General features: G+C 39.1%; 2 protein-coding genes across 11 annotated transcripts in view; one reads left to right on the plus strand and one right to left on the minus strand.

Annotated features, from left to right (window-relative positions):
• LOC113153240 (sodium bicarbonate cotransporter 3-like) overlaps positions 1-11,911 on the plus strand; it is a 36,308-nt gene extending 24,397 nt beyond the window's left edge. For 8 of the 10 annotated variants that reach the window (XM_026346771.1, XM_026346773.1, XM_026346777.1 and 5 more), the window contains 14 exons: positions 155-261; positions 1,632-1,806; positions 2,450-2,583; positions 2,754-2,999; positions 3,487-3,592; positions 3,777-3,938; positions 4,486-4,599; positions 4,819-4,980; positions 6,056-6,307; positions 6,431-6,499; positions 6,746-6,919; positions 7,525-7,662; positions 8,113-8,213; positions 8,517-9,028. In XM_026346771.1, coding sequence (XP_026202556.1) covers positions 155-261; positions 1,632-1,806; positions 2,450-2,583; positions 2,754-2,999; positions 3,487-3,592; positions 3,777-3,938; positions 4,486-4,599; positions 4,819-4,980; positions 6,056-6,307; positions 6,431-6,499; positions 6,746-6,919; positions 7,525-7,662; positions 8,113-8,213; positions 8,517-8,757 — 2,181 coding nt within the window. In that variant the 3' untranslated portion in view covers positions 8,758-9,028. Of the gene's footprint in view, positions 1-154; positions 262-1,631; positions 1,807-2,449; positions 2,584-2,753; positions 3,000-3,486; positions 3,593-3,776; positions 3,939-4,485; positions 4,600-4,818; positions 4,981-6,055; positions 6,308-6,430; positions 6,500-6,745; positions 6,920-7,524; positions 7,663-8,112; positions 8,214-8,516; positions 9,029-9,053; positions 9,171-9,742 lie in introns of those variants that run through there. The other 2 variants (XM_026346775.1, XM_026346776.1) reach the window with 2 other exon arrangements.
• A 2,197-nt stretch (positions 11,912-14,108) lies between these two features.
• LOC113155410 (homocysteine-responsive endoplasmic reticulum-resident ubiquitin-like domain member 2 protein) lies at positions 14,109-20,263 on the minus strand. Its single transcript, XM_026350110.1, has 9 exons — positions 20,189-20,263; positions 19,371-19,719; positions 18,167-18,244; positions 17,466-17,579; positions 17,153-17,286; positions 16,393-16,503; positions 16,024-16,311; positions 15,502-15,613; positions 14,109-15,160 (listed from the first exon to the last, which is right to left on the minus strand). Exons 2-9 carry the CDS (start codon positions 19,515-19,517, stop codon positions 14,993-14,995), a joined length of 1,152 nt encoding a protein of 383 aa, XP_026205895.1. The 5' UTR covers positions 19,518-19,719; positions 20,189-20,263; the 3' UTR covers positions 14,109-14,992.
• Positions 20,264-25,518: the final 5,255 nt, after the last annotated feature.

A 25,518-nucleotide genomic window follows, 5' to 3' on the forward strand; every position in this document is an offset into this window, starting at 1 on the left:
TAGATCACTGACTTATCTGCATTTCTTTATCTTGCACTTTACTTGTTACCACTATAATCACACTGAGAGCGCCCCCTTATGGATTTAAATCATCATGACAGCTAAGGAATTGAAATATGTAAAAGATTAAATTTAAATGTCTTTTGATCTGCAGATGAAGAGGAAGAGGCCGTCCCAGCTCAATGGCTCTGCGTCTCCAGCTGGAGAGCTGGAAAAGGAGGAGGACCATCATGCACCGCCTGAGCTACAACGAACTGGGAAGTATGCATAGTAAATTATTATTGTTGTTGTTGTTGTTGTTGTTGCTGTTATTATTATTATTATCATTAACAACTTTATCACTTCACAAATAAGCATGTTAAATATATTATTTTTAGAGTAGTGCTATTAACAAACGCTACAGATTCAATTGAGAGAAAAATGAACAATAGTGAAAATATTATTGCTGCAAAAGCTCTAAAATGAAGATCTAATTAATTCTAAAATAGTAATAGTAACAGAAGACATCAATAGTAGTTACTCTTTAAGCACCCATTTTTAAGTAACATTTAAGCTGACATTTATGGATATGTCATGCTGGGTCTCTAGAGCCTGGGCCACACAGTGAGGAGAATGTGTTTATTTGAAACCTCAGACAGACACGCACACATTCACGTCAGCTGAGAGGCTCTGTATTATTTACAGATTTGCTCTCCTTTTCACCACAACTATAAAAGGCTCATGGTATGAGGGACCTAATCGGGGACAGGAGAGTGTGAGCAAGCACAAAAGGCTAATATAAAGAAATCTTTCAGAAATGGGGGCTATATAAAGGACAGATGCTGGTTGTGGAGAAAAGCAATGGAGGTTATTCCAGAGGTGTTGGGGGGAAAGGAAAATGAAAGAAGGCCTTAAAGCAGAGCTATTAGACAGGTGTCAGAGAAAAGAGAAAATGATATACAGGGTGAGAAATGGATTTCGAAAAATAGAATCCCTCAAAAGCAATCTGAAAAGCAGAGGAGAAACTGAGAAAAAGCTTGGGTAGAGACTAGTTCTGTTCACTGTGCACACGGTAAACTAATCATCTGTTTAAATAATTTTGACTTATGCATCACAGTGCCATTTAGGTTTTAGGGTTGAATGCTATAAAGGTACACGCTTGCAACACTTCCTTTGTTGCTGAATTACCTCTTAACCTCATGCTGTACAAAGCAGCAACTAGTTTTCATGCAAATAAACATAAAACTCTACTAATTAATTGAGTAAATATGGCATCAACACCTAGACCGCAATCATAGTTGCAGTTTTAATCACCTTATAATATGAACAGTATCGCTCTAAATTTATTACAGTTGTAAAGACAACATGACTCAGCACATTGTAAGAATGATAGTAGACATTGTGAACTGCTTTGTTTAATAAAAAACAAGTGAGTTAGTGATACTATGACAAATTTCAGTTAATAACACTGCTGTTGTTATCTTAATGACATCAGAAATCATAGATTATTACTTCATGCTGATGGAGTTCTTTTTAAACAACTCACTGATGCTTTTAAAATATTTTTTTATTAACCATGTCACTGTAGTAATATTGTCATGTTCTCCGACTTGAAGGTTCAAATATTTAAATCTACCTCATTCATCTTCCAGGATATTTGGAGGTTTGATCTTAGATGTCAAGCGGAAGGTACCGTTCTTCTGGAGCGACTTCAGGGATTCCTTCAGTCTGCAGTGTTTAGCCTCTGTTCTCTTCCTCTACTGCGCCTGCATGTCTCCTGTCATTACATTTGGAGGTCTGCTTGGGGAGGCAACTAAAGGCAACATAGTAAGTTCCAAAGATTAACTCTCAAAAGTCAGTGCTTGTGTGTTTCGAGACTACGGTGGGGATCAAAACCCTAAGCTCCCTAAGCCTGTCACTTTTTTAAGTGACATATTGTAACAACAACCCCACAGAGTCATTTGCCTATCAAATATGAGCATTTAAAATATTTGTTTGTGGTTCTTGTTCGCAGTCTGTCCCTTGGTAAAAATGACGAGCTATTATCAAACTGCATACGTGTGTTCTATATAGTGCCCCTCTGTTCTAATCTCCTCTCTCTGTCTATGTCATCCCTTTTATTCAGATGTCCCTATTGAGCAATACAGTGTGTTGGCATAGGCACAGTCTGTGTGCTGGCGTGTGTGATGTGTCTGAGTAAACTCCACAGGGGTTAGTGGGGCTATAGATGCAGGGAGATGACTTCAGACGAGTCAGCAGGGTGGAAACTTTCAAACTGTTTATCTAGCTTCTCAGACACAGCTATGAATGTCTGTTTAACCAAAAATCTCTTTGTTCTGGTTGGCGGTCTCTTCCTCACCACTCTTGTTTTTCCTTCAGCCTTTCCTCTCTATGCACCTTTGTTTGGTTCAATCTGCCCCATCTTCCCTTTCTCCTTCCCTCACTCCGTTCGTCTCCTCTGTGTCAACAGAGTGCCATAGAGTCTCTGTTTGGGGCATCACTGACAGGAGTGGCATACTCCTTCTTCGCAGGCCAGCCTCTCACTATTCTTGGCAGCACCGGGCCTGTGTTAGTGTTTGAGAAGATCCTCTTCAAATTCTGCAAGTAAGTTCAATCATGTTTACCTTTGCTGTGACATGATGAAACAAATAGTCAAGTCAGTCTGCAAAGCAGAGATGACTTCTATTCAACCCTTATGTGCAGATTTGCTTTTGCAGATTCATGTTTATTCCTCTTTTATTCTCCTTTCTGACATGTTTGTTTTTCTTTCCCAGTGACTATGGCTTGTCGTATCTGTCACTGCGGACCAGCATTGGTCTGTGGACTGCCTTCTTGTGTATTCTCCTGGTGGCCACAGACGCTAGCTCTTTGGTCTGCTACATCACCCGATTCACAGAGGAGGCCTTTGCTGCACTCATCTGCATCATCTTCATCTACGAGGCTCTAGAGAAGCTCTTTCACCTGGGAGAACACTACCCTGTCAACACACATAACAATTTGGACAACCTTACCCTATATTCGTGAGTACTGAGGTTGGAATTAGTTTCATAATAGAGTTTCATATTATTAACTTTTCTCTTAAATGTTCTGTTAGACCCCAACTAAGAGTTAAGATGAATTTCTAGAAACTAAGAAATTTCTGAATTTGTTTGTTCAAACCAATCAAATCAATATTTTACATTTACCAGATTATCTTTGCCTCTGTGTCCGTGTTAGTTAACATGTCCCTATTATAAGAAACTCTTCAGCTTAGGACAGACTGAAGAACACACTGGTGAAAACTGTAATTGTTGTGGCTTAGGCCATTCCCACTACATCCCTAGAGCTGAAATGAAAATAACCCCCTTGTAAAATAATAGATTTCGAAATAACTGATGCTAGCAGATGATTTGCTGCAGCCTGTTGTTGTTTTAAATTCACTTTAATATAAATGTAAATGTTTTTCTCTTTAGAATCAGGGTACAGACTTTACTAACTTACTTACTACATTTGTTCACTTGTCCCCAGGTGTCAGTGCTCTCCACCAGCCAATGCCACAGATGAGCTGATGCAGGGGTGGAACCGGACAGGATACAGCTCAGACTCTATTCCATGGAACAGCCTCAGTGTTTCGGTGAGGCAAGCATACAGCACAGGGACCTCCATTGTCATAGGCAGTAATTACACTCACATCATAATAAAAAATGAGGACGTCAAACAGATATTCACACTCTCTCATATATCAGTCATTACTGTTATTACCAGAACACATTTTATACATTAGCTTTACAATACTGATTTAATTCTCTGTTCTTTAGATGTGTAAAAAGCTTCATGGGGAGTTTGTGGGTTCGGCCTGTGGTCACCATGGGCCCTACATCCCCGATGTTCTCTTCTGGTCCATCATCCTCTTCTTCACCACCTTCTTCCTGTCTGCCTTCCTCAAGCAGTTCAAGACAGAGAGATATTTTCCCACCAAGGTGAGATGTTAGAGATAGATTTGTTAGTATGCTGACGTTATACTACTTGTTAATCTACAAGTGTTTTCTTTTAACAACAGTAAAAAACAAACTTCAAAGATTTTAGAATACTGGATGAAAAAATAAAACTAATGGTAAAAATAATATATATGAATAAATCACAGCTGAATTTCTGTGCCATATTGCTGTGTATGCACCATGTGCAGATCTTAGCTAAAATCCTCTCAGACTATGTAAATGTTTACATTGTGTCAGTTATTAGTATTCAGGGGCTGTTTCATATAAGGAAAGTTAGGGACTTTTTGCATCCTCCACAGCACCAGACAGTCTCTGTGTAAGCAGGTGTTAGTATTGCCTTAATTGTTACTGTTGGCACAAATGTAATTATTACTTTGGTGAATCTTGACAGTGACCTGCAGTAAATAACTGTGGTTGTACTGAAGCTGCTGCTATTTCTAATTGTGGCTTTGAGAGTGAGAATAGCATACATGGCCTTCTCAAATCACGCAATAAAAATACCTTTGTTGCTTTTGCATGTGTTGTGTAGGTGCGATCGACTATCAGCGACTTTGGTGTATTTATAACCATCATGGTTATGGTGATGGTGGACTATCTAATGGGGATCCCATCTCCGAAACTGAATGTTCCTGACCGCTTTGAGGTACCCTGCTCCAGTTTGTCTATCTAATGTTTGTCCAAATTATAAGAGTGGGCTTTAGATTAAACCTAGTAAACCTATTTTTAAGAAAAGTCTAAATTAAATAAAGTTTCACCCTTTAAAAAACAAATTAATGTTCATATCATCAAATATTCTTAAATGATTCTTTTATGCATTATATGATCTATCTAAATGTAGAACATCCATACCTTTTCCCTGCAGCCAACTACAAAGAATCGAGGCTGGTTGATGGATCCATTAGGAGAAAATCCCTGGTGGACGCTGCTGGTGGCAGCACTTCCTGCTCTGCTCTGCACCATCCTCATCTTTATGGACCAGCAGATCACTGCAGTCATCATAAACCGCAAGGAGCACAAGCTCAAGGTCAGACATGCCTCTAGAGATGTACTTTTGGTGTTGTTTTCTTTATATCTTCATAAATATGACCTAAAACGTAATACTAAGGTCTGAGGGACTCTCTGGGAGGTTCTCACTTATTTAAAACCGAAAAAATCAGAGTCTGATCTGACAAAGTTTACTGTAAGTACTGTATGCCATGCTTTGAACAAAGAAATAATCCTTTCCAACCTGGATACAAATGAATTTCTAAAGACTACAGATGCCACCATTCGACTGTGAATTAGACTGTGTACAAATGAAGATTTAACACCACTGTTACCCTCCCGAGTGGTCAACAAGATCACAAGCAACTCCAGTTTATTTTTATTTTTATGTTTTAAGTCAAAATTTCCTGCGTTTATGTGCATAGCCACAGTAATGGCATATTGGTTTTTGAATGTTTCCAAAGCATGTCACATACACTTTGTACTGTGTGTAAACGTCTCCTGTAAACGTCTCCTGCAGTGTACAGTGATATCAATATCAATGTTCATCACAAGAACACTGACTTTACTGTATTTATTACTGGATTACTGTGTATATATTTAGAAGACACAGACAAAATGCACTTACACAAGTTTATTGATCTATCAAATGTGCTGTTTAGGCTTGTGGTTAATCCATTTCTTTTAACTTTGAACTCATTTGTGTCTCCCCCACTTTACTCTCTTTCTATCTTAACACTCACTTTTGTAACATCACTCCACCTCTCTGATCTTCTACAATTCACTCATCTCTCACCAGTATCCTCTCTCTCTCTCTCTTCCTGTCATCCTTAATTATGGTTGAACTTCACACATTCTCCGTCTGTAGTCTGTGTTTTGTTGTGTTGATCATGCATGAAAGGAAAAAAAACCTTACCCACATTGAAAAACCTGCCAGGCAAACATTTAAAACTCAAGATTCCAAGTGCAGAGGTGACAAATTAACATTATGCTCCTGAATAGGTTCTTGTTATTCTATTTTTATTTAAGGAGTACATTTGCTCCCCAGGGACAGACTTTCACCATCTCCTCTACAGTATCTAAATTTACTTCTTGTTTCCCTGTATATCCTGCAGAAAGGCTGTGGCTATCACCTGGACTTGCTGATAGTGGCAATAATGCTTGGTGTGTGCTCCATTTTGGGCCTGCCATGGTTTGTGGCTGCAACCGTCCTCTCTATATCCCATGTGAACAGCCTGAAGGTGGAGTCTGGCTGCTCTGCTCCAGGAGAGCAGCCCAAGTTTCTGGGCATCCGGGAGCAGCGGGTCACTGGCATCATGATCTTTGTCCTTATGGGTTGCTCTGTTTTTATGACGTCAGTGCTCAAGGTGAACTTTTCTGCATGTGTTTTCTACGGACATGTTGTGTCCTGGTGCAACAAATGCCATGATAGTTTCTCTTTTCTATGGTATTGGTTGAATAATGCATACTGTTGCCTCTGCACTTTACAGTTCATTCCCATGCCAGTCCTGTATGGAGTTTTTCTCTACATGGGTGTCTCTTCCCTCAAAGGCATTCAAGTAAGGCTGTACTCTTCTAGTCTTTGAAGATAATGTGCTTCTTAATTCTGAACAGAACAGCAGTAATGAGCTGCAAAGATAAGTTTTCCACTTTTATTTCAGAATTCCGGATCTTTGACAGCTTTAACAAAATGCATTCCCCCTTTTGAATAATGCATTACATTTTCCTTTCCTTTTCCTCACCACCTCATGTCTTTACAGTCTTATCTCCCTCAGCGAGTCTCATTCTTCTCATTTTCTCTGTAGTTCTTTGACAGAATCAAGTTGTTTGGCATGCCTGCCAAGCACCAACCCGATCTGATCTATCTTCGCTATGTGCCACTGTGGAAGGTCCATATCTTCACCCTGGTGCAGCTCACCTGTTTAGTGCTGCTGTGGGTTATCAAGGTTTCTGCGGCAGCTGTTGTGTTTCCCATGATGGTAATGACTTTAACTTGAATCACTTATCATCTGCTACATGAGACGTTAAAGCCTTACCCACTCAACTGTCACACAGTGTGTATAAGCTGTAATAGCTTTAGATAATACATAATTAGGGGTTTTACAGCTTTTAAACTGAGACCAAAACAGCAGCACAGACATCCACAGTCTCATCATGGTAGAGTTGCAGAAGACAGAACCGTGTCACCCCACTCCGCCCAACCAGCTGCGAGGCTGTTGTAGACACCAGGTGTCTCTCAGGGTAGATCTTCCTGCATATTGAGTTCAGAGCACCTGCAAATTCTCTTTTGGACACTTGTAAATTTGTACAGGATCCTGGAAATCTGATATTTCTTGTCATAACAGCACCTATCACTATCACTACAACAAAGCTCTCCCACTGATTTGGTGTCTACATGCCTTTTCTATGTGTGTGTGTGTGTGTGTGTGTATTTGCATGTAGTTCTGATTATGGTCATTATAGTGTTAAATGAAAATAAGAGATAAAAGAATTTCACATTGTACAATGTGATTTTATTTTAGTGTATTTATATTTTGTGACATGAAAATCTGTGATAATAGATTCCTTGTCGGTTTGTTTCCAGGTTCTGGCGCTGGTCTTTATCCGAAAGCTGCTGGACTTTTTCTTCACCAATAGAGAGCTGAGCTGGCTGGATGACTTAATTCCAGAAAGCAAGAAAAAGAAAGAGGATGACAAGAAAAAGAAAGCACGAGAAAAGCTGGTACAGAGTTTTTTTTTTTTTTTTCGTGACAGAAACACGTGACATAAATGTTTTTGTGCAGCTGCCACTCAATATTTTGTTAACTCAGACTCAACAAATTCCTTCCATAACCGTCATCACTTTGCAGAGATGGTCCGTTCCAGTCGTCTGGCTGTAACAATTTGGCCCATGTCAAAGTCCATTTCTCTGCTCGTTTCTTACACATCCAACACACTGACTACAAGAACCAATTGTTCCCTTACTGTCCAGTACATCACCAGCCTTGACAATAAAAGATAATCAACATTCACTGCATCTGAGTAGTTGAAACATTTTGGCTCATATGTCTATGTTTAAAATGCGGTGATTATGAAGATTGCATGTCATAAATGTTTTTGCAGGAAGTAACTCTCTGCTCTGCAGGAATGGCTGGTTTTTAATTTATGTTTCTAATGCCGTTTTTTTACTCAGGAGGAAGAGTCTATGCTGCAGGAAGAAGAGGAGATGGGACTGAACATTAGTTATGAAAGCTCGAACCGCCTCAAAATCCCAGTGAAATCAGTGTCAGGGAGGTGAGCAGTGCACCTTACAAACCACGCTCCAGTGAAAAGCAGCATTTTGGAAATGTTTAGTGAGGCTTCAGGTTTATTCTGTTCCATAAAAATACAGTAAAAATGCATTTATAGATATGTCCTATTATATCATTACAATTTTCTAATAGTGCTGCTCTATGGGCTTTATGTATAGTGTCCAAAAGACTGATTCTTCAGCACTGTCTGGCTTAATGGCTCATGAGATCCATTTTCATACAAAACCTGAAATGGCAAATCTGAAACTGGAAGACAGCCGTGTCCTGTTATGTCCATCTTGAACAGATACAAAATAGGACTAGTGACGCACAGCCTCCCAATGGACGAAGAGGTAGCAGGGCTGTTTGTCCCATGCGAAACATCTGACCCACCTGACTCTGTTCTAACCCTGCTCGTCAGTTTGTGCATGGCCACAACCATCAGTCCTCATAGGAACACTGGCGTTAAGACACACTGCTTCACACGTTGTTGTGTTTTTCTAATTCTGAAGGGGAAACTATACGTTTTAAAATGTTTGTCTCGTTAAAATGATATTATCCTTGTCCAACTAATGTCAGTTAATGTTTCCACATTGTTCTTAATGTACATGTTGACGTGAACATGCTCTATGTGGCTTGTCTAATCAGCTATTTTGTGCCGTTAACTTGTTTTAATCAGATTTCACGCATGTTTGTGTCTGTTTTCTTGAGCTGTTTTGCAGTGAACCTCCTCCACTGATTTGGTGTCTACATGTCTGTTTTCTCTTTGTGTTTGTTTTCACGTTTGTGTGTGCTGTGTGTGTGTGTGTGTGTGTGTGTGTGTGTGTGTTTGCTTTGCATGTAGTTCTGATTCTGACCCCTTGGTTGTAAATATCTCTGATGAAATGACCAAAACCGCAGTGTGGAAAGCAGTGAACTCGAATGCAGAGTCTTGTGGTCAACATGAGAAGCGTAGTGGAAGGTAGCTATTTCATCTGGGGGTTTTCCAGAGGCCCTGCAACCAGCTGCACAACTTTAATATGATATGATATATTGTTGACAGTAATGAACGTCCTCTGTTAGTATGTCAGGTATGTTTTAAGACTCTGCAAGAGTATGTTGAAAAGAACTGAAGCTTTTTGTCGCTTGGAAGGCAAATATGTTTAAAAAAGTAAAAATCTGTTTTGTTTGGTCTAAATCAGTACAAGCAAAGGTTTGCTGTTTTCTTCTTTCGCTCCTTTACATGTGTTGGCAGGAATACGTTCATTTCAAAATGTATTTACACCAGTTAGACTTTAAATGGAGAGCTATAAACACTTTAACAACAGGTGAGAAATGTTATTTAGGACTTTGACAATTAAGAGCTGAGTATTTCATCACAGTACTCACATAAGCCTTGTCATCAGCAAGGCCTACTGTAGGTGGCACTAATGTGTTTTAAGAGTAGTAGTAATCGAGCACTAGCTGACACCGTCTCACATTTGCAGTTGCTTCTGCACCAACATAAATTTATGGCAGCACTCTTGTGTTTTTGTCTCTATCTGTGTGTAACAGCCAGGAGAAGGTGGCCTGTGTTAGAGTCGACATCAGCCAAAATACACCTGGAGAAAGTTGCACTGCTGAAACCTTCTTGTGATGAAGGGAGGACCTCCCTCCTCATACCTACACGACACTAGGCATAGTACTGGAACAGCACAATCTGCCTGCAGAGATCCCCTCTTCAGGACAACAGGCAAGCTACCCCAAGGCCTGTGAGTCCTACTCTATTCCAATCTTGAAGCAGATGGCTGTAGTGATGTACTGTCAACCATACATCTTTGAAGGGTGAAGAAATTCTTCTGTTACTGTCCACCACTGCCCCCCTGTTTTTATTTAGGAACCAACTCAGTCTTATCGCCCATTGACACCAAAGATGCCAAAGGAACAGTGGACAGGCTGTGTGAATTGAATTTCAATTTCATTTTAATGGATATATTTACTGTTACTGTTTTAGATAGTCACAGTACTGTACGTTTATAGTTCTTGCAGCTCATTGAGTGAGTTGTCGTGCACTGTTGTTTCCTTTAGGTCAGATTAAGACCTTTCACTAAACTACACCAGCTTCAAAAGTCGTCTCATTTAAGCCGTACAGGTACTGTCGATGGTTAGAATTGGTTCAGGACAGTAGATGGCACAAACCAGAACAGGGGTACATTCTACCTGAATACTGATACTGATACTGATACTGATACTGATACTACAACAAGCTACTACTGCAGACATCTTTGTAGATTTATTTACAGATTGTCTCTCGTTTCTCCAGGGGAACACTCAGTATTGATACTGCTGCTCAAGAGTTATTTGATTGTTTTCTCTGTAAACCTCTCTGTTTATATTGTATATGTTGTATATGTTATAGAAATATTATATGATCATATGTATGCTCTTTTTTTCTCATTTGTAACATTATAGAAAACCTACTTCAGAGGCCATATGAAGTCTGTACTGTATAGTAAGCACTTTGCCAGTATAGTTTCTTAAGTAAAATGGAATATAGTGTGTTGACATAAAGGTTACTCCTCTCATACTGTCTATAGAGCAGATGTTCAAATGTCAGTTAAACAACTCAGGAGTCTTGAGGGATTTCTGAATGTGGTCACTTGATATTTTTGTCACAAGGTAGCGTTAGTTAGCTGTCCACTGTACTCCCTTCATCACTGGCATCACCACTATTTTAATAAATGATATCATAAAATGTAGTAAGGTGTAAAGGAAAAAAAAGAGGATATCTGTGACCCCAGGTAGTTACACCTGTTTTTATACTGTCTGTATCATTGTTAGTACTAGTGTGCGTGTGTGTGGTGTAAAAATAATTTGGTATGTTTAGCATTGCAAATTATTTTATGCAAAATATTTCTAAAGTAAATGTAAAATGATTATATTCTATAAAAGTTGTTCTTATTTTGCTAAGTGCTGTTTTAGCAATAAGTATTCCATACCGTGCAATGTATGGACTCATGACCCTAGGTAATATTCGGGCAAGGAATAATTTGTGAAGAGTTTTGTGTATTTCATTAGTTCTGTCTGTGGTAGCTACAGTGACCATACGGGCAATAGCTTACGTGCCTTGTCGAAGCTCTTTATGTGCAAGTCTTGTACTGATAATTTAAGTGTTCAGAACAGATGTGTACTGGTGCACACACAACATGGCACACAAATGCCAAAGACAGACCATCACTACTTTACAGCAGTGAACCAGTACACAGCTTGTTCGCTTATGTCTGTTGTAGTGTTATCCCACATCGGTGTGAAAGTCGTAGCTTAAGCCACAGACTCAAACAATGTAACTCGAGTTATCATCCATTTACAAATGTAACTCTAAATACTGTTTCTCTGTGTGTTCTATTGTCACAGCTCTAGTATTTGCTCACAGCATAAAAGTTCCGTAATTAATTTGAGGTACTAGGTTTTTGAATGATCAAAAATGAAATCAGCTAACTTTTCCTAGACATCTATTTTCTGAAAAACATGATTATTGACCTACACATAGGGAGCATTTGACCTTGGAGGCAGATAAACAAACAACAAAATAGTGGAGCTTTTAACCTACATCACTTCATAAATATGCATTTGTTCTGATTTACAGACACAAAACAATAGTGAAGCACACAGGATCCTGTTATCTTGAATGATGACCTTTCTGTCATGGCTGATTGGTGCAAAGCAATAAAGGTGTGTACATGATGACGTCCTTCTGTCTTCATTTTCGCCACAATGTGAAGATTATAGTACATATTGTTTAGACAGCTTGGTCCTTTTCATCTGAGGTGGTGAAAAGCTGAGTTTTGTTCTCCAGTAATTAAATTATAGCTGCAATATAAAACATAGGGTCCACAGTGATTGTTCTCAAATAAAAGATGCTGAAAACAGAACTCTAACAGTTCAAATCTTTCTTTGTACCTAAAACAAAACAAAAGAAATCTTGCACTGAAACCCCATGAAACTGAAACAGCTCTTTCTAGAACATTTTACTTCAATGTTCTTCTCCTTGGCTTAGATATTTGCTTGCTTTGCACCTCACTTGCTTTGGATAAAAGTGTCTGCCAAATAACAAAATGTAAATGCCATATTATTATTATTATATTATTATTGATATTATTATTCTTACAGAGAGGTAACGTGTACTGACTTGTGATGCTCGCCAACCTAAGAAATTAAAATGAATGAAAAGATGTGTAAGGACATTTAGACGAACACTGTCCTCATTGCATGAAAATAAAATAGTTTTTCAGACACTCAATATCACTATTAATGATGTGACTAATGATGAAGGATAAAAGCATTAAGTGTTATTAGATTTGTGTGCAGACATAATGTAGACTGGTATTTTTAATGTTGGAGACAAAAGGTGGCAGCAAAGATCTGTGTTACACACCACAGCTGAGCACTGCAGGCACATTACTCAGATATCCCTCCATCTATACCTCCTCAATTTAGGAGGTTCTGTGTCACTTCGATTTCATAAATAGAAAAAAAAACCTTTTCTTTACTTTTATGTCATAATTTCAAGAAGGCTTTTTAAACCAGCATAGATTTAATGGATGACATGCACAGCTGTCTTCAAAGCCATTAAATTACTGCACAGAATAACAACTTACCTTAAAGTTTTATTTTCATTGTGCGCAGCGTAGAATGGTTGGGAAAGTATGTTTGCATAATTTTAGCATAACCTAAAATCCAGTGCATGGAATACCTGCACAGGTGGCCCAGTAATGGTAAAAGGAGCAGAGTAAGACTGTGTAGCATCATTATTTGAATGTACTGAAGGTCCTCGGTGTCAGGGATTGCATGTGAAAGCAAAGTCCCTGAGCACAGTTTGCTAAATATTAAGAGAACCTTCTGTTCCTGAACACAGGAAGCCCTTGGTTTAACAATGTACCTTGCAGTAATAGAAAGAGTTACTGTATTTATTCCTGTATGAGTGTAACTCAGCTTAAATGTGCTACGTTGGCAACTGCATCAGCATGGGATCAACTGCTGCTGAGCTGCCAGGTACACCACACTGTAACAATCACAAGAAAAATACTAAAATCATCAAAACTAAAAACTCACTTGCATAATAATAACGTATTGGAACTTTAGTAATTATGTGATGCTGATATGCTTGGTTGTTTTTATTATATACACAGCTCGATAAAAAAAAATCACACACTCTAATAATTTGTTGGACCGCCTTTAGCTTTGACGGCACACATTCACCATGGCATAATTTCAATAAGCTTCTGCAACGTCATGAGATTTATTCCCGTACAGAGTTGCATTCATGTTTCACCAAGATCTTGTGTTGATGATGTGAGAGACGGGCTGCTGAGCAAAGTCTTCTCCAGCACCACTCTGTCAGATCTGATGAATCCTGACATTGTCATCTTGGAATATGCCCGTGACATCAGGGAAGAAAAGAATCCACTGATGGAATAACCTGGTCATTCAGTATATTCAGGTAGTCAGCTGACCTCATTCTAACGTTGCTGAACCTCGACCTGACCAACTGCAGCAGCCCCAGATCATAGCACTCCCCCCACAGACTTGTACAGTAGACACTAGTCATGATGTGTGCATCACCTGCCTCTCTTCTTGTTCTGATGCTCCCATCACTCTGGAACAGGGTGAATCTGGACTCATCAGACCACATGACCTTCTTCCACTGGACAGTTCTTAACCCAGTTTTATTAGTTTCCAATAATTTGACTCAGAAACAGAATAACATCTTTTGATGTTAGATGTGTCTTCTGATGTGGTTGTTTAAGAGACGAGAAGCTTCTCGAAGCTTCTGAAACATAATCATCCATGCATCTAACATATACACTCTAAATACAAGTAAGGCTCCTGATCATGTTGCCATTTGCTTGAGTTAGAGGAGAAAAAAAATAGCAGTGCCAAATGACTGCATTACCATGAAGGTAGTTTTAATTAGGATTGGATTACTTTTATACACAACATGTTAAATTTAACAGCAACAAGACATTTTTGCAAACTCAAGAGGTGTTAGGTTTGTCCTACATGAGCTCTGCATTGATGCAGTGCTTTATTTAACAGTAGGAAAGGTAAAAATGTCTTCTGTCTGCTCAAGGTCAACAACCATCTTGCTTGATATTCCATTAGTGGTGGGAGATCAGTTCATCTGCCTCTCTCAGTTCTTTCTGAAGAGAACTAGTCACACATTGATTGACTTTCCAGTAGCCAACGTCACTCTACATTGCACTTCAACACAGTACACAATGTGTTTACACACTTCTCAGGCCAAAAATCACTCATTTATCACAGACGTCGCACCATTTCGAATAACTTGCTGCACTTCAGCTTCTGGACTAAAGTGGCCCTTTCTAGTTTCAATGCAACCACCATTACCAAAGATCATTATCACTCAAACAAAACTATTACAACAAATTTCAGCAGCTCCTTCAACAGAAAAAGGAGACTCAGGTTGCCGAACACAAGCAGCGCTATAATAATTTCTCTTTATAAATGCGCCTGCTGTCTCTATATTATAAATGATAGAAACAATACATTGGCAGACACATTCTTTTCTCTATGTTTTCAAGGCGTCACTAGTGGTCCTTGTGAGACTGAACTAATGTTCTTTTCATTTCATATTACATCAGTCTTATGTGTTTTGGCTCAAAGTCTCAGATACAGACTAAAATATTGGGAAACTATAACACTGCACTGCAACAGACAAACAGTTTCCCTTAGCAGGTGGGAAATTTGCCCTCCTCTTAAAGAATGCGTTTCTGTGGAACTGTGGTGGCTCATGGTGCTTGTGGTTCAATGAGCAGCATTTGGCAGTCCCTCAGGGATGAGCGACATGAAGAAGGTTATGATGAATGACCATGTGGACGACAGGAAGCCTGTGTGGGGGCCGCTGTTTGGATCTTCTGCTCCTTCCTCTCCACTTTCCCTCTCGTCATCTGAGCCGTCATCCATAATTCCTTCCTGTTGACGATGATGTTGCAAGAAGAACACAACCATGTGAGATGCGTTCCACACTACAGTAGTGTCTACAGAACATTGTTTATCTGACTATATTTGACTGTCAGCTGAGATAATACCTAGGTTACTTTCACTAATAACTCCCTAATGCAAAGTTACTTTCATTGTTCAACTACCAATTTGGTTTCATCATGTTCAAATAAAATAATCTAAAATGACTAAAGGTTTGCTTTGTTGCCTGAAACATACTAATCTTTTAACTTTCATGCCATGTTTTTACTGCATTCAGTGAATGTTCAGTCCTGAGTTACTGTTCTCACTAAAGCTTAGAAAAAGGCAGCTACCATTTCTTGTAAGTCGTGGTTTTGCTCTCCCTCCATGTCGTCCTGATTGGCTCTGTCTCCAGGGAGATGGAGCTCATTCTCCAGGTTAAAAGGAAACCAGCCGGCCTGATGCCTGCAGAGAAAAAACACACATGGCGTTTTAGCGTCTTGCCCATATTGATTATTTTCAGACATTTATCCACAATCAATTATAATTTTGATTATTCAGTTAGTAGTTTCATGTTTAATAAAAATAAAGTTTCCAGTGAGAAAAGTAAGTTCTCCTGTGTAGTGTTATGAAACCAAAAAACGCTTCACCTGTAGATCTGATATGCTTTGAATTCCTTCAAATTATATTTATTACTCTACATAATATCAAAAATTATATTTCTGTTGATTGAACTGTGTGTCCATGAGAACCACTTGCAAGCAGCACTGCTAAGATTTAATTTTGTATGTTTAAGTGAGAACATCACTATTAAAGTGGCAAGCACTGCAGCAGTTTAATTCAGGTTGACAGACACAGGTGAAGGGATCACTCACAGGTAAAGCACCAGCATGGCCATCGTCACCATGACGAATCGGCTGAAAGATGAATAGAAGTAGACTATACTGAGCAGGATCGCGGCTCGTGAAAACGTGTACAGCCAGTCCAGCCAATCCCGGTTTAGCTCGTCCTCATTCAGGATCTCCCCTCCCTGGGCGTTCATCTGGACCTCTGGGTTGCCACGGTGATCTGCTTGAGGTCGCTGGCTGAGCGGATCGTGCTGGTTAGACTGGGTGGAGGGCAGGTCTGGCCTGAGGTGCTGAGAGGAGGCAGCCAGTAACTGACTGGAGGGAAGGAGGCAGGATGTGAGATATTTTATGCTTTAAGAATTTTTTACAAATGTTGATCAGGAAGCATAAACTTACTAATGCATGTAATATTGCCGAGCATATAACTGCTGCCACCACATCAGCGTCATGGGATTGTAATAGGCGGGCATGTTCGGAGGAGTTGACTGTGGGGAGTACTGACTCCAGCTGGAAAAAAAGACATAAAACCACAAAAACAGTTGAATTTGGAGATACGTTAGATTAAACTCCTGCTGTCTCCTTTTTAGGAGATGACAGCAATGCTTGCGTGATATTGGGCACCTTGTACGCAAGCAGAAGCGGGGAGTAGAATAGTTATGATATGAGGGAGGAAGAGTGTTTCCTGTTCCCTCCTGTGGCCTGAAAGAAATGGAAATGGTGTTTCTTTAACTCTTTTGCACCACACAGCAAAAGGAGCTCACTCATAATTTATTATACTGACTTTATTCCTGTGGTGCGCAGGAGATGATAAATCTGTCACTGCATGTTTTCCCTTTTGCTTCTGCAGCCTCTGCGTTAATCTGACAGCATTCATTTCCAGTGATATGGAAATTATACTTGGACCGACCTTGTAGGACTGCGTCTTCTACATGAAAAGTTGACTGACGTGAGACAAACTTGTTGCAGTCAGGTGCTTGTCTTCGAAGGGTTTAACGAAGTTTACTGTGTGTGATAAACTGTCAAGGTCCAGAATTATTCTTTGACAGTTTAACTTTTTAATAGAAATGTTTGGGTGCTGTAGAAAGTCAGCTTACAGAAACACCCTTTAACTCTGCACTGCAGAGGTTATTAAAGTTTCACCAGTCCAGAGACTTACCTGTGCATCAATTGTGAATACATCTGGTGGTAGGGGAAATGTCCGGCTCGCTGTCTGAGTTCATCACTGTTCTCTTCTGTAGTCTGTGACTGGCTATGTTGACCAGTGGAAGGACTACTTGAGTTCTGAAGGGGCTGTAAGCAGAAAAATCAGTTCTGAAATTTATATAGTTGATGGCTCATCTTGAAAGAAAGACGAGCGACGTTCTCCAAATCCTCTGAGGTACAGATTGCAGCAGTGAGCTGAATGATGAAAGGAAATGTGATGATGATGAAATGAATGGAAATGTGTGAGGAGTGCATGGTGGACCTACCGTGGGACTGGCCGTGTTCTCCTGAGGCTTGTTACCGCGGCTGCGGGGGGGCTTCGGGGAGCTGGGAGGGGTTCGTGAGGCGCACACCAGATGGAGCATATGGTACTCATCCTGCTGTAGAAGCCAGTAAAGTTCACAATACAGTTCATTATCACAGTCTTGCATATTCAAAGAAAACAAAGAGATCAACCTCTTAACTTTATGGGTGTAGATTGCTCTATTGTGTGTTTACTGTCTATCTGCATGTACTGAATGGGGATTCCGCTCCAATTGCTCTTCCTAAGTATTCAGTTTTTTTCCTTCTCTACCGACAGAAGATGCTGTACAGACTGGCAGATGCATGATCTGTGATAATGGGTTATATCATTAAAAACTGCCTTGTAAGTAAAAGGTTGCAAAAGAAAAATCAATTCGAAGTATAAAAAATATACTAAAATAAATAAAAAGGACAAAGCACCTTTTCACTCATGTCTGTCTGTCTGTCTCTCTCTCTATCCTCTACCTCTTTCTGGGTTGAGGTTGTTGTTAAGTTGGGGAAGACCAACTATTGTATAAAAAAAGATTTGTCTTAAGTGAAACTAAGATCTGTATCTAGCTCAAAATCCTGAAAGACGAAGACCAAGTGATCCTTTATATTCTTATAATGATAAACTAAAATCATTTTGATAAACACCCAGCCTATAACAACTAATAGAACCTACCTTTCTGAGTACATCCTTTAAGGTGAAATGATCCAAAAGCAGTTTCCCAGAATACACCAGCCTCTGGTCTTTGGAGCTCTAAAAACACAGTTTTACAATGATAACAGGGTCAGAGTAGAGAACATGTATATTAGGGAAAATATAGGTCAATTATTTTGTGTTAGTCCTGCTTAAACATCACCAGTTAAAATTGATGCAGCAGTTTAACAGTATAATCTACCAAGGGAACAGTAAATTCTGAAATGTAGTGCATGGCATCAAAGGGAAGAGTTTTGTGTGTGCGAGTAATGAGGATGAGATGATAGTAACCTCAACTGGGATAAGTGGGTCTTAACTGTGGATTAAACCTACAGTACAACAAGGTCAGAGTGTGTCCTCTTGAAGCCTACATTCACTGTACAACCATTCAGGAATTTAAATGGGCTATTTTAAATCCTGGCCAACTTGTAACTACAAGTCTTTTGTTCTGGGTTCATGCTGCCACAGTTAAAAACTGTTAAATTACACTAACAAACAGGCTGTTCTTACAGAGATTACTCTACAGCTTTACAGGAGAGCAGTTTGTCGCTTTGTGTTTACTATGATTGCATCAGGACATATACCGAGCCGAGAGGAAAGTGAGTACAGTCAGATTAGCAGCACAATACAGCAGGAATCTAAACGCCTTCCTTTCTGTGACTTAGGAGTCACTTTAAATCTACAGACTCCAAGGCTCTTATTTCTTTATGACACTATGAAACTTAGCTTGTTTCACTTCAGAGAGCAGATTAAGGCTAATGGACTGTGTCATGTTTATGATTATTCAATAGCAAAGGGAGTCAGAGGGGGAACTGCAGAAGAATTCACGCAGCAAGAGCAGCCGAGCAGCCGAGCCAGAAAATGTTGGGTGTGAATGTCTAAAGTAAATTTTTAAAATCTAAAACTCAAGTGAAACCCACTGAAGTGTTCATAGCAATTGATATGAAATCTTAAATGACTATTGTTATCTGAGGTTAAATAAAGTTGAATGTTAATATCATCAGTTTTTCAACACATTTCCTGCCACACAGGAAAAAGTCAACACACAGGATGTAACTCTAGTGATTCTAGTCAGTGATTCGACACAGGTGATGGTCTGTCTTGGATGACAGAAGCAATGGAGATCACACACATGATTCAAGTTTCCATCTCAGCAGCTTGGAGTTGACTGGTGTGAAATACTTACTGGTTTACTTGGGTACACATCTGACAAGTGCGCTTTGAGTTTCTCCACAGTCCAGTTCTGGAAACAGTTGATGGTCTGATCATCATACTTCTGGTTTGGAGCCCTGATGACGAGGGTGACAGGACCGTCCACAACAGCTTGATCCATGGCTCAAACCATTTGTCTTCAAAGGAAAACAAAAAAGATCCGGGCTCCAGATCCTGGCTCCACACCTCTTAATAGTTTCTTAGTGGGTTCTTGACACAATGAGAACTAAGCTATAAGGTGATGCAACCTTATAGTCCTGTATTGTGAATCTACAGCTGCTACAGTCTCCTGTAATTTAATGTAGACGACACACAGGTGCAACCTGAGCAGACAAGGAAAAACATGATGTTAGCGTGTATAACATAATTATAACAGTGCAGCTTAATGAATTAGAAACAAATAACGTGTTACAATAATATTTGATCAACGCTAAACATTAACCATTACTTGGTTGAATGCGGCACATTTAACCCATTTAACCAGACAGGCGTGTAATAACAACTACACTACACGATGTTAAGGTTATAACAAGCTCGTACCATTGTACAGACACATGACGGATTGGATGTTATAAAATAACATTAGCTAAAATAATCCCATGCAGCGGATACTCAACGTTGGTTAACACCGAGCTAAGCTAACGTTAGCTTCTATATATTTTCTGTTACTAATGACAGCAGAATAAAGCTGGAGAAGATGCTAGCTAACACACATAGACAGCCAAATCAAAACGATCTAGTTTTATAAGATGTTCCTCTTAAACGGAGTCGTTTTGGACGTGGTTTCCCCACCTTGTTTACGGCCAGTGAAAGTGTCTGAAACCTTTAACTCCGAGCCCTGAGGGGGGTGTTGGTTCTTCTTCGTCGGTTATCGAGAGCGCGACGACACCCAGTGTTGTGGTTTATTACCGACACCTGGTGGCAAAATGTGTTCATTACAACAGATAAAAAGGAGTCCACCAAAAAAATAAATAAATAGTTAGATTCTTATTTATGTAAAGTTTGTGAACTAAATGATAATAAAAACATAATATAATTCTACAGCACCACTTCATTCAAGATAAACAACACTTCTTTGAATGCAACAGGAAGGTAAATTGTGAGGGTAAGACTGACTACTGTGTCATACTGTATTCATTTTAACTACTGAAAACAGTGGTGGAAAGTAACTAAATCCATTTACTGTAAACATTTTTAGTTACTATAATTTACACATTTACTATATTTACCTGGTTGGAAGAGTTTCTAGTTACTTTTCAGAATAAGGATGTCATGATGTATCTTATACAGTATGGGGCCAGCCATTTTGATATGTAAGTTATTAATATTTTCACCAAAGACTAATTTGCTTTTCAGATGGTTTTATTGAAATATAAACATATTTTCTTTCCACAAAAAAGGAATAAAAAACAATAAAATATGTATTTCTTCTTAACAACCCTCATTAAGCATCTCGAACCCCTCCAATGTATCTTATGGCCTATTGTATAGGCCTGTAATATCTCATAGTTGTTTCCACGCCATCTGAAGCAGCAACAACTAAACTCCACCACTGACAGTTCACCAAGCAAACAGACGAATTAAGGTGTTTTTAATATATTTATTCTGTGTGATTGTTCTGTATTGTACTGTATGATTTAATCAAGAAAAGACATGGAACAATACATATAAAACAATAAAGTAAAGGGAAATACAAAAAACTCACTGAGTGCATCTAAAAACACATTAAAAAATGGTCTATAGTGGTCAGGGGTGGAGCACAGTGCAATAAACACTGATGACATAAATAATTATTTTGGTGATTGTTAAACGTCATAAATTCCTGACCTAGTTTCAGTGAAAGTTGCCCTGTCCCTCACACAGTGGGGATGAGTTGTAGCCTACAGTGTAATGACCACTGGCACAAAGGATCTCCCGTGGCCTTCTGTGGAGCACTTGACATTGATCCGCCTCTGGCTGAACGTGTTCCTCTCTCCAGCCAGCACACCATGTAGTGAGTAGGAGGGATTGTCCATGATTGACAGGAGTTTAGAGAGCATCCTCCTCTCAGCCACCATACAGTATACAGAGGGTCCAGCTCCATTATTAAATCTATTGAAAAAAGCTATTACATCTCTTGGCTTGATCCATGATCTTTTCAGTGCCCTGGCTGTTTCTCCCCACGTCCCTCCACACCTCACTGGTGTTTTTATGCTGAAGGCTTTGTTCCAGTCTCCGCCTGAAAGCCTCCTTCCCCTGACAGACAGCAGTCTCTGGACTCCTGCTGCCTCCTTGTAACCTGACCTGAATGCCTTATTATTCTCATTCAGGAATGGAGTGTTCAGTAATGTCATATGGCGTCTGGTCTGAGGTGTCAGTTGAAGTGATTCAATTTGTCTGCTCCCTAGTGGGGGCACAGTAGGATTTTATATAGTTCTTCTTGGTGTCTTTGGGCAGATTTTTCCATGTTTTGGTTTGGCTAGTTCCGAATGATAGGTAGTGCTCAACTAAGCAAGAATAAAAGCTACTAGAGCTGAAAAAAATCTACTGAGTCCCACAATTAGAAAGCAGTAACTGAAGTACACTGACAAGGAAGTAAGTTTAAAATCACCCAGAGCAGAGGTTATGGGCTCTTATTTCCTGAATTGATTGGAACTTAATATTATACATTCTGTTTTAAGGTTGTCATGCTGTTGTGTGTATAAAATCACATTTCAACTAGAGCTAATTGAGCCAGTACATCAACAGCATGAATTTCCCTGGCTGGATGGAGGCTGAGTTGATTTATTTGAGTAACAGGCCACGTCTTGAGTCACATTTCCTGCAGGAGCTTCAGTGTCATCACACATGCAGGTGAGGTGAACTGGAAAATTACCAACATGTATGAATGTGAATTTAATCATCTGTCTGTGTGTGTCAGACAACCTGACCTCTGACCCCGAACAAGAGCATTTGACCTATGAGTACATTATGTTGCTCCTGTCTGTGCAGTTCGTCTTAACATAAAGGATGTAAATGTGTTTGGGGCATTTTTGCTGTGCACCCACTTGACGTTAACTATTTGAAATCAGCTATCCAAGTAAACGCCATCAATCATATTTTAGTTGCTGGCTGTTTTCTCATCATTCTCGAGGTACACGACCACAGAAGGACTTCCTGCATTAAAAATACCTCTCATCAGGGTGAAGCACTATCCCTGTGACGTCCATCATGTTTGTCTCAGTGTTAACAGCTATATCAAATCACTCTCTCTCTCTCGTAGGATGCAACATGTTGACAAGGTGATCTACAGTATGACAGCAGTCTGCATGTCTCCTTTAATGGCTCTGCATTAGAGATGTCCAATTTCTCTCATTTCCCTCTCCCTGTGTGTGTATCCGTTTATTACCCTGCATTACAAAAGGTTGTTTTTCACAGCTCGCCTCAATTTAGCAGTGGGTGATTGCAATATGGGACACCTCTGACCTGCTGCCACTGTTCATGAGATTTTAAAAGTAGAGTGGTTTGAAATGAGGTCAGCATTGATCTAAATTATGATGTAATTTTTCATGCACATAGATAATTGTGCTTGATCTTTTAATATGTGTAATTAGTTAACACGCACCATATCAGTGTGCAATCAGGAGTTTGTTTAATGTTTTTGAAGATTTTCTTTGGTCTCTCACTGGTCTTGTCGCTGCTGTTGATGCTGTCATCATCTAATCGTTCTGTTCAAAGGGTTCTTGCTGCACTTGACACTTGAAACATCTGGAACAGTTAATGAATGACAGAGAATAATAATATATAATATACCCACATGTCACATTAACATGAACAATATGCAAATGTATTATATTACTTTAGTATTATGTTTATTGACATTACCTACTCTAATCACCATGACAACCCCCAACTCATTAAACATGTCATAGGAATCACCAGAAACACCTCAATCACTGTACAGTGTCTATTTATTTTTATATTTATTTGGTTACAGTAAATATTATATACTATCATATGTCATCCATTTTATCTTGTATGTTATTGATAAGGTAGTTAACACATTTATAAGGAAATTTAAAGCTGCATGTGAAACATTACGATGTGAAGAGGAAAGTTTCACTAAAGCATCCAGTATCGAGCAAAGTGGACGTTCTATCTTTCCGCATTTTTTTTTTTTGATGCAGCAAAAACTACACAAGAAAGCTCCATCTTCAATGTTTCTCTCCTATTTATCTCATCTGTAAAATGTCAGCCTGCTTTCAGCTCCCTCAGAGAGCTTCCTGTGAGACCCCGGCTCAGGAAAATTGCCACTTTTAGGAGGCTTTCCAATATACTATACCACTCAATTTAAAAGAGGTTTCCTTCTGCAGAGTGAAAAATGTAAATAAGAAGTCATTTCAGAGGAAGGTAACATAATATTTTTCAGGAGCAATTAAAGTAAATTTGACATAAAAGAAAATGAACTTACACCAACTTGAACCTTACAAAGGTTTAATTCATTAAATGTCTTTATTGATTTTGTGACATTTGCTGTTTGACAATAGTCAAATGACATGAAGAGTTGTTATTTATTCAACAATGCATTTGGTTTTCCGTTTCTGTTGTATTTGTGCCCTCTGTTCCAGATGAGTGACTACGTTAGTGAGTCACTACTAGTGTGAAAAGTCACTGGCTGGAGGTTTTAATTAAGCAGTAGTGCTTAGTGCATTGTGATGCTGATTTAAATTCAGATTTGAATCTATCTGTCTGCAACAGTTCCAACTCCATTTTGAAGGTCAGAAAAATCAAAACATCTTTTCCTATTACTGACTGACTCTTCTGCACTAATACGCCTGCTACAGGACTGATTATAGTTCTTAATAAGTCCGATTACCTCAAACAGTAAAACATGATAGAGAAACAACAGCTGGAATATGCTCAGTAATGCCGGAGCCCTCTTTTTTTCTTGTTTCATTACCTTTATACTTTTTACATTTCAGATTTTCTACTGATCTCAGTGCAGAGCTCACATCAAAAAAGATTAAACAAGTGAGCAGGTTGGCTTACGCAGAAGCTGCAGTGTCCCTCTTAAGGTTAAATATCTCATCCATCATTCTACAGGTTAAAATTTAGATCATTTTATAAGCTGCCTTTTGACTCAGAGTCAGTATGATACTCTGGAGAACTTTTTCCAACGTCACTTTTATATCAGTTCAGCTGACGTCAAGGTCTGTGTGTTGAAGGTTTTTTGTACAGTATCGACTAACCTCTGGTGCAGGAACTAAAAAAGCTGTGTTTACATTGATGTTGTTAGGATGTTAGTATATGTGCAAACCTTTGTAATGGTATTCAATTCAGCTGCAACACACTGTATTTTATAGTTATGTATGTATGTATTTTGTAATGTTATGTAATGATTTTATCCAGTCATTGAATCTAGTTTACCATGGGATAGTACTAGGATAACTTAAATGTTTCATAAGAATTTTGCATGATTGTTTTGTTGACATTTGCCATTTGAAATATTGTTGCAACAAATAAAAGACAGCAGCTGTCTTTTGGTCAGTGCTGTCAGATTGTGTTGCTCTTTGTGCTGGGTTGAATAGCTTCTAAAACCTTCATGCTGCCTGTGTGTAATTCATAATCAGCGCCTACAATTAGTGAGTCACTGGTGTGGAAAAAGTCACAGGCTGAGGAAGGAGGAGGCTGTAACAGCATGTCTGAGCTCTGCCTCTGACTGTGTTAAAGACCATGTAAACTTTTTTTGACCCTTAATTGTAGCATAATGAAAAATAGAGCTGCTTCACTGTTTGGGGCTATTAACACGGCAGTGTCATTCAGCATGAGTGACTCACTGGAACTTTTAATATTATTTTTACATTTATGGTGTGTGGACTTATCTGTGTGCTACATCATATCATACTACAGAGTAAACATGCACGAACATCATTAAGAGCACACTTGAAATCATTAATGAAAATTCAATAATAAACAATTGATTAATACATTTGTAATGGTGTAAAAAAAATAATGTATGCATGTTTAAAATATTTTGCTAGAGTTCTCTCGATAATCATAAAGAAGTACAGCACTGCAGCTTATGACTCATACTCTTACACCTTTTCCACAAACCTGTTGCTTACACTGGGTGGCAGTATGTGTTCATTTTACACTGAAACAAG

The sequence above is a fragment of the Anabas testudineus genome, chromosome 11 (genome assembly GCF_900324465.2).
Source record: "Anabas testudineus chromosome 11, fAnaTes1.2, whole genome shotgun sequence".
NCBI lineage: Eukaryota > Metazoa > Chordata > Actinopteri > Anabantiformes > Anabantidae > Anabas > Anabas testudineus.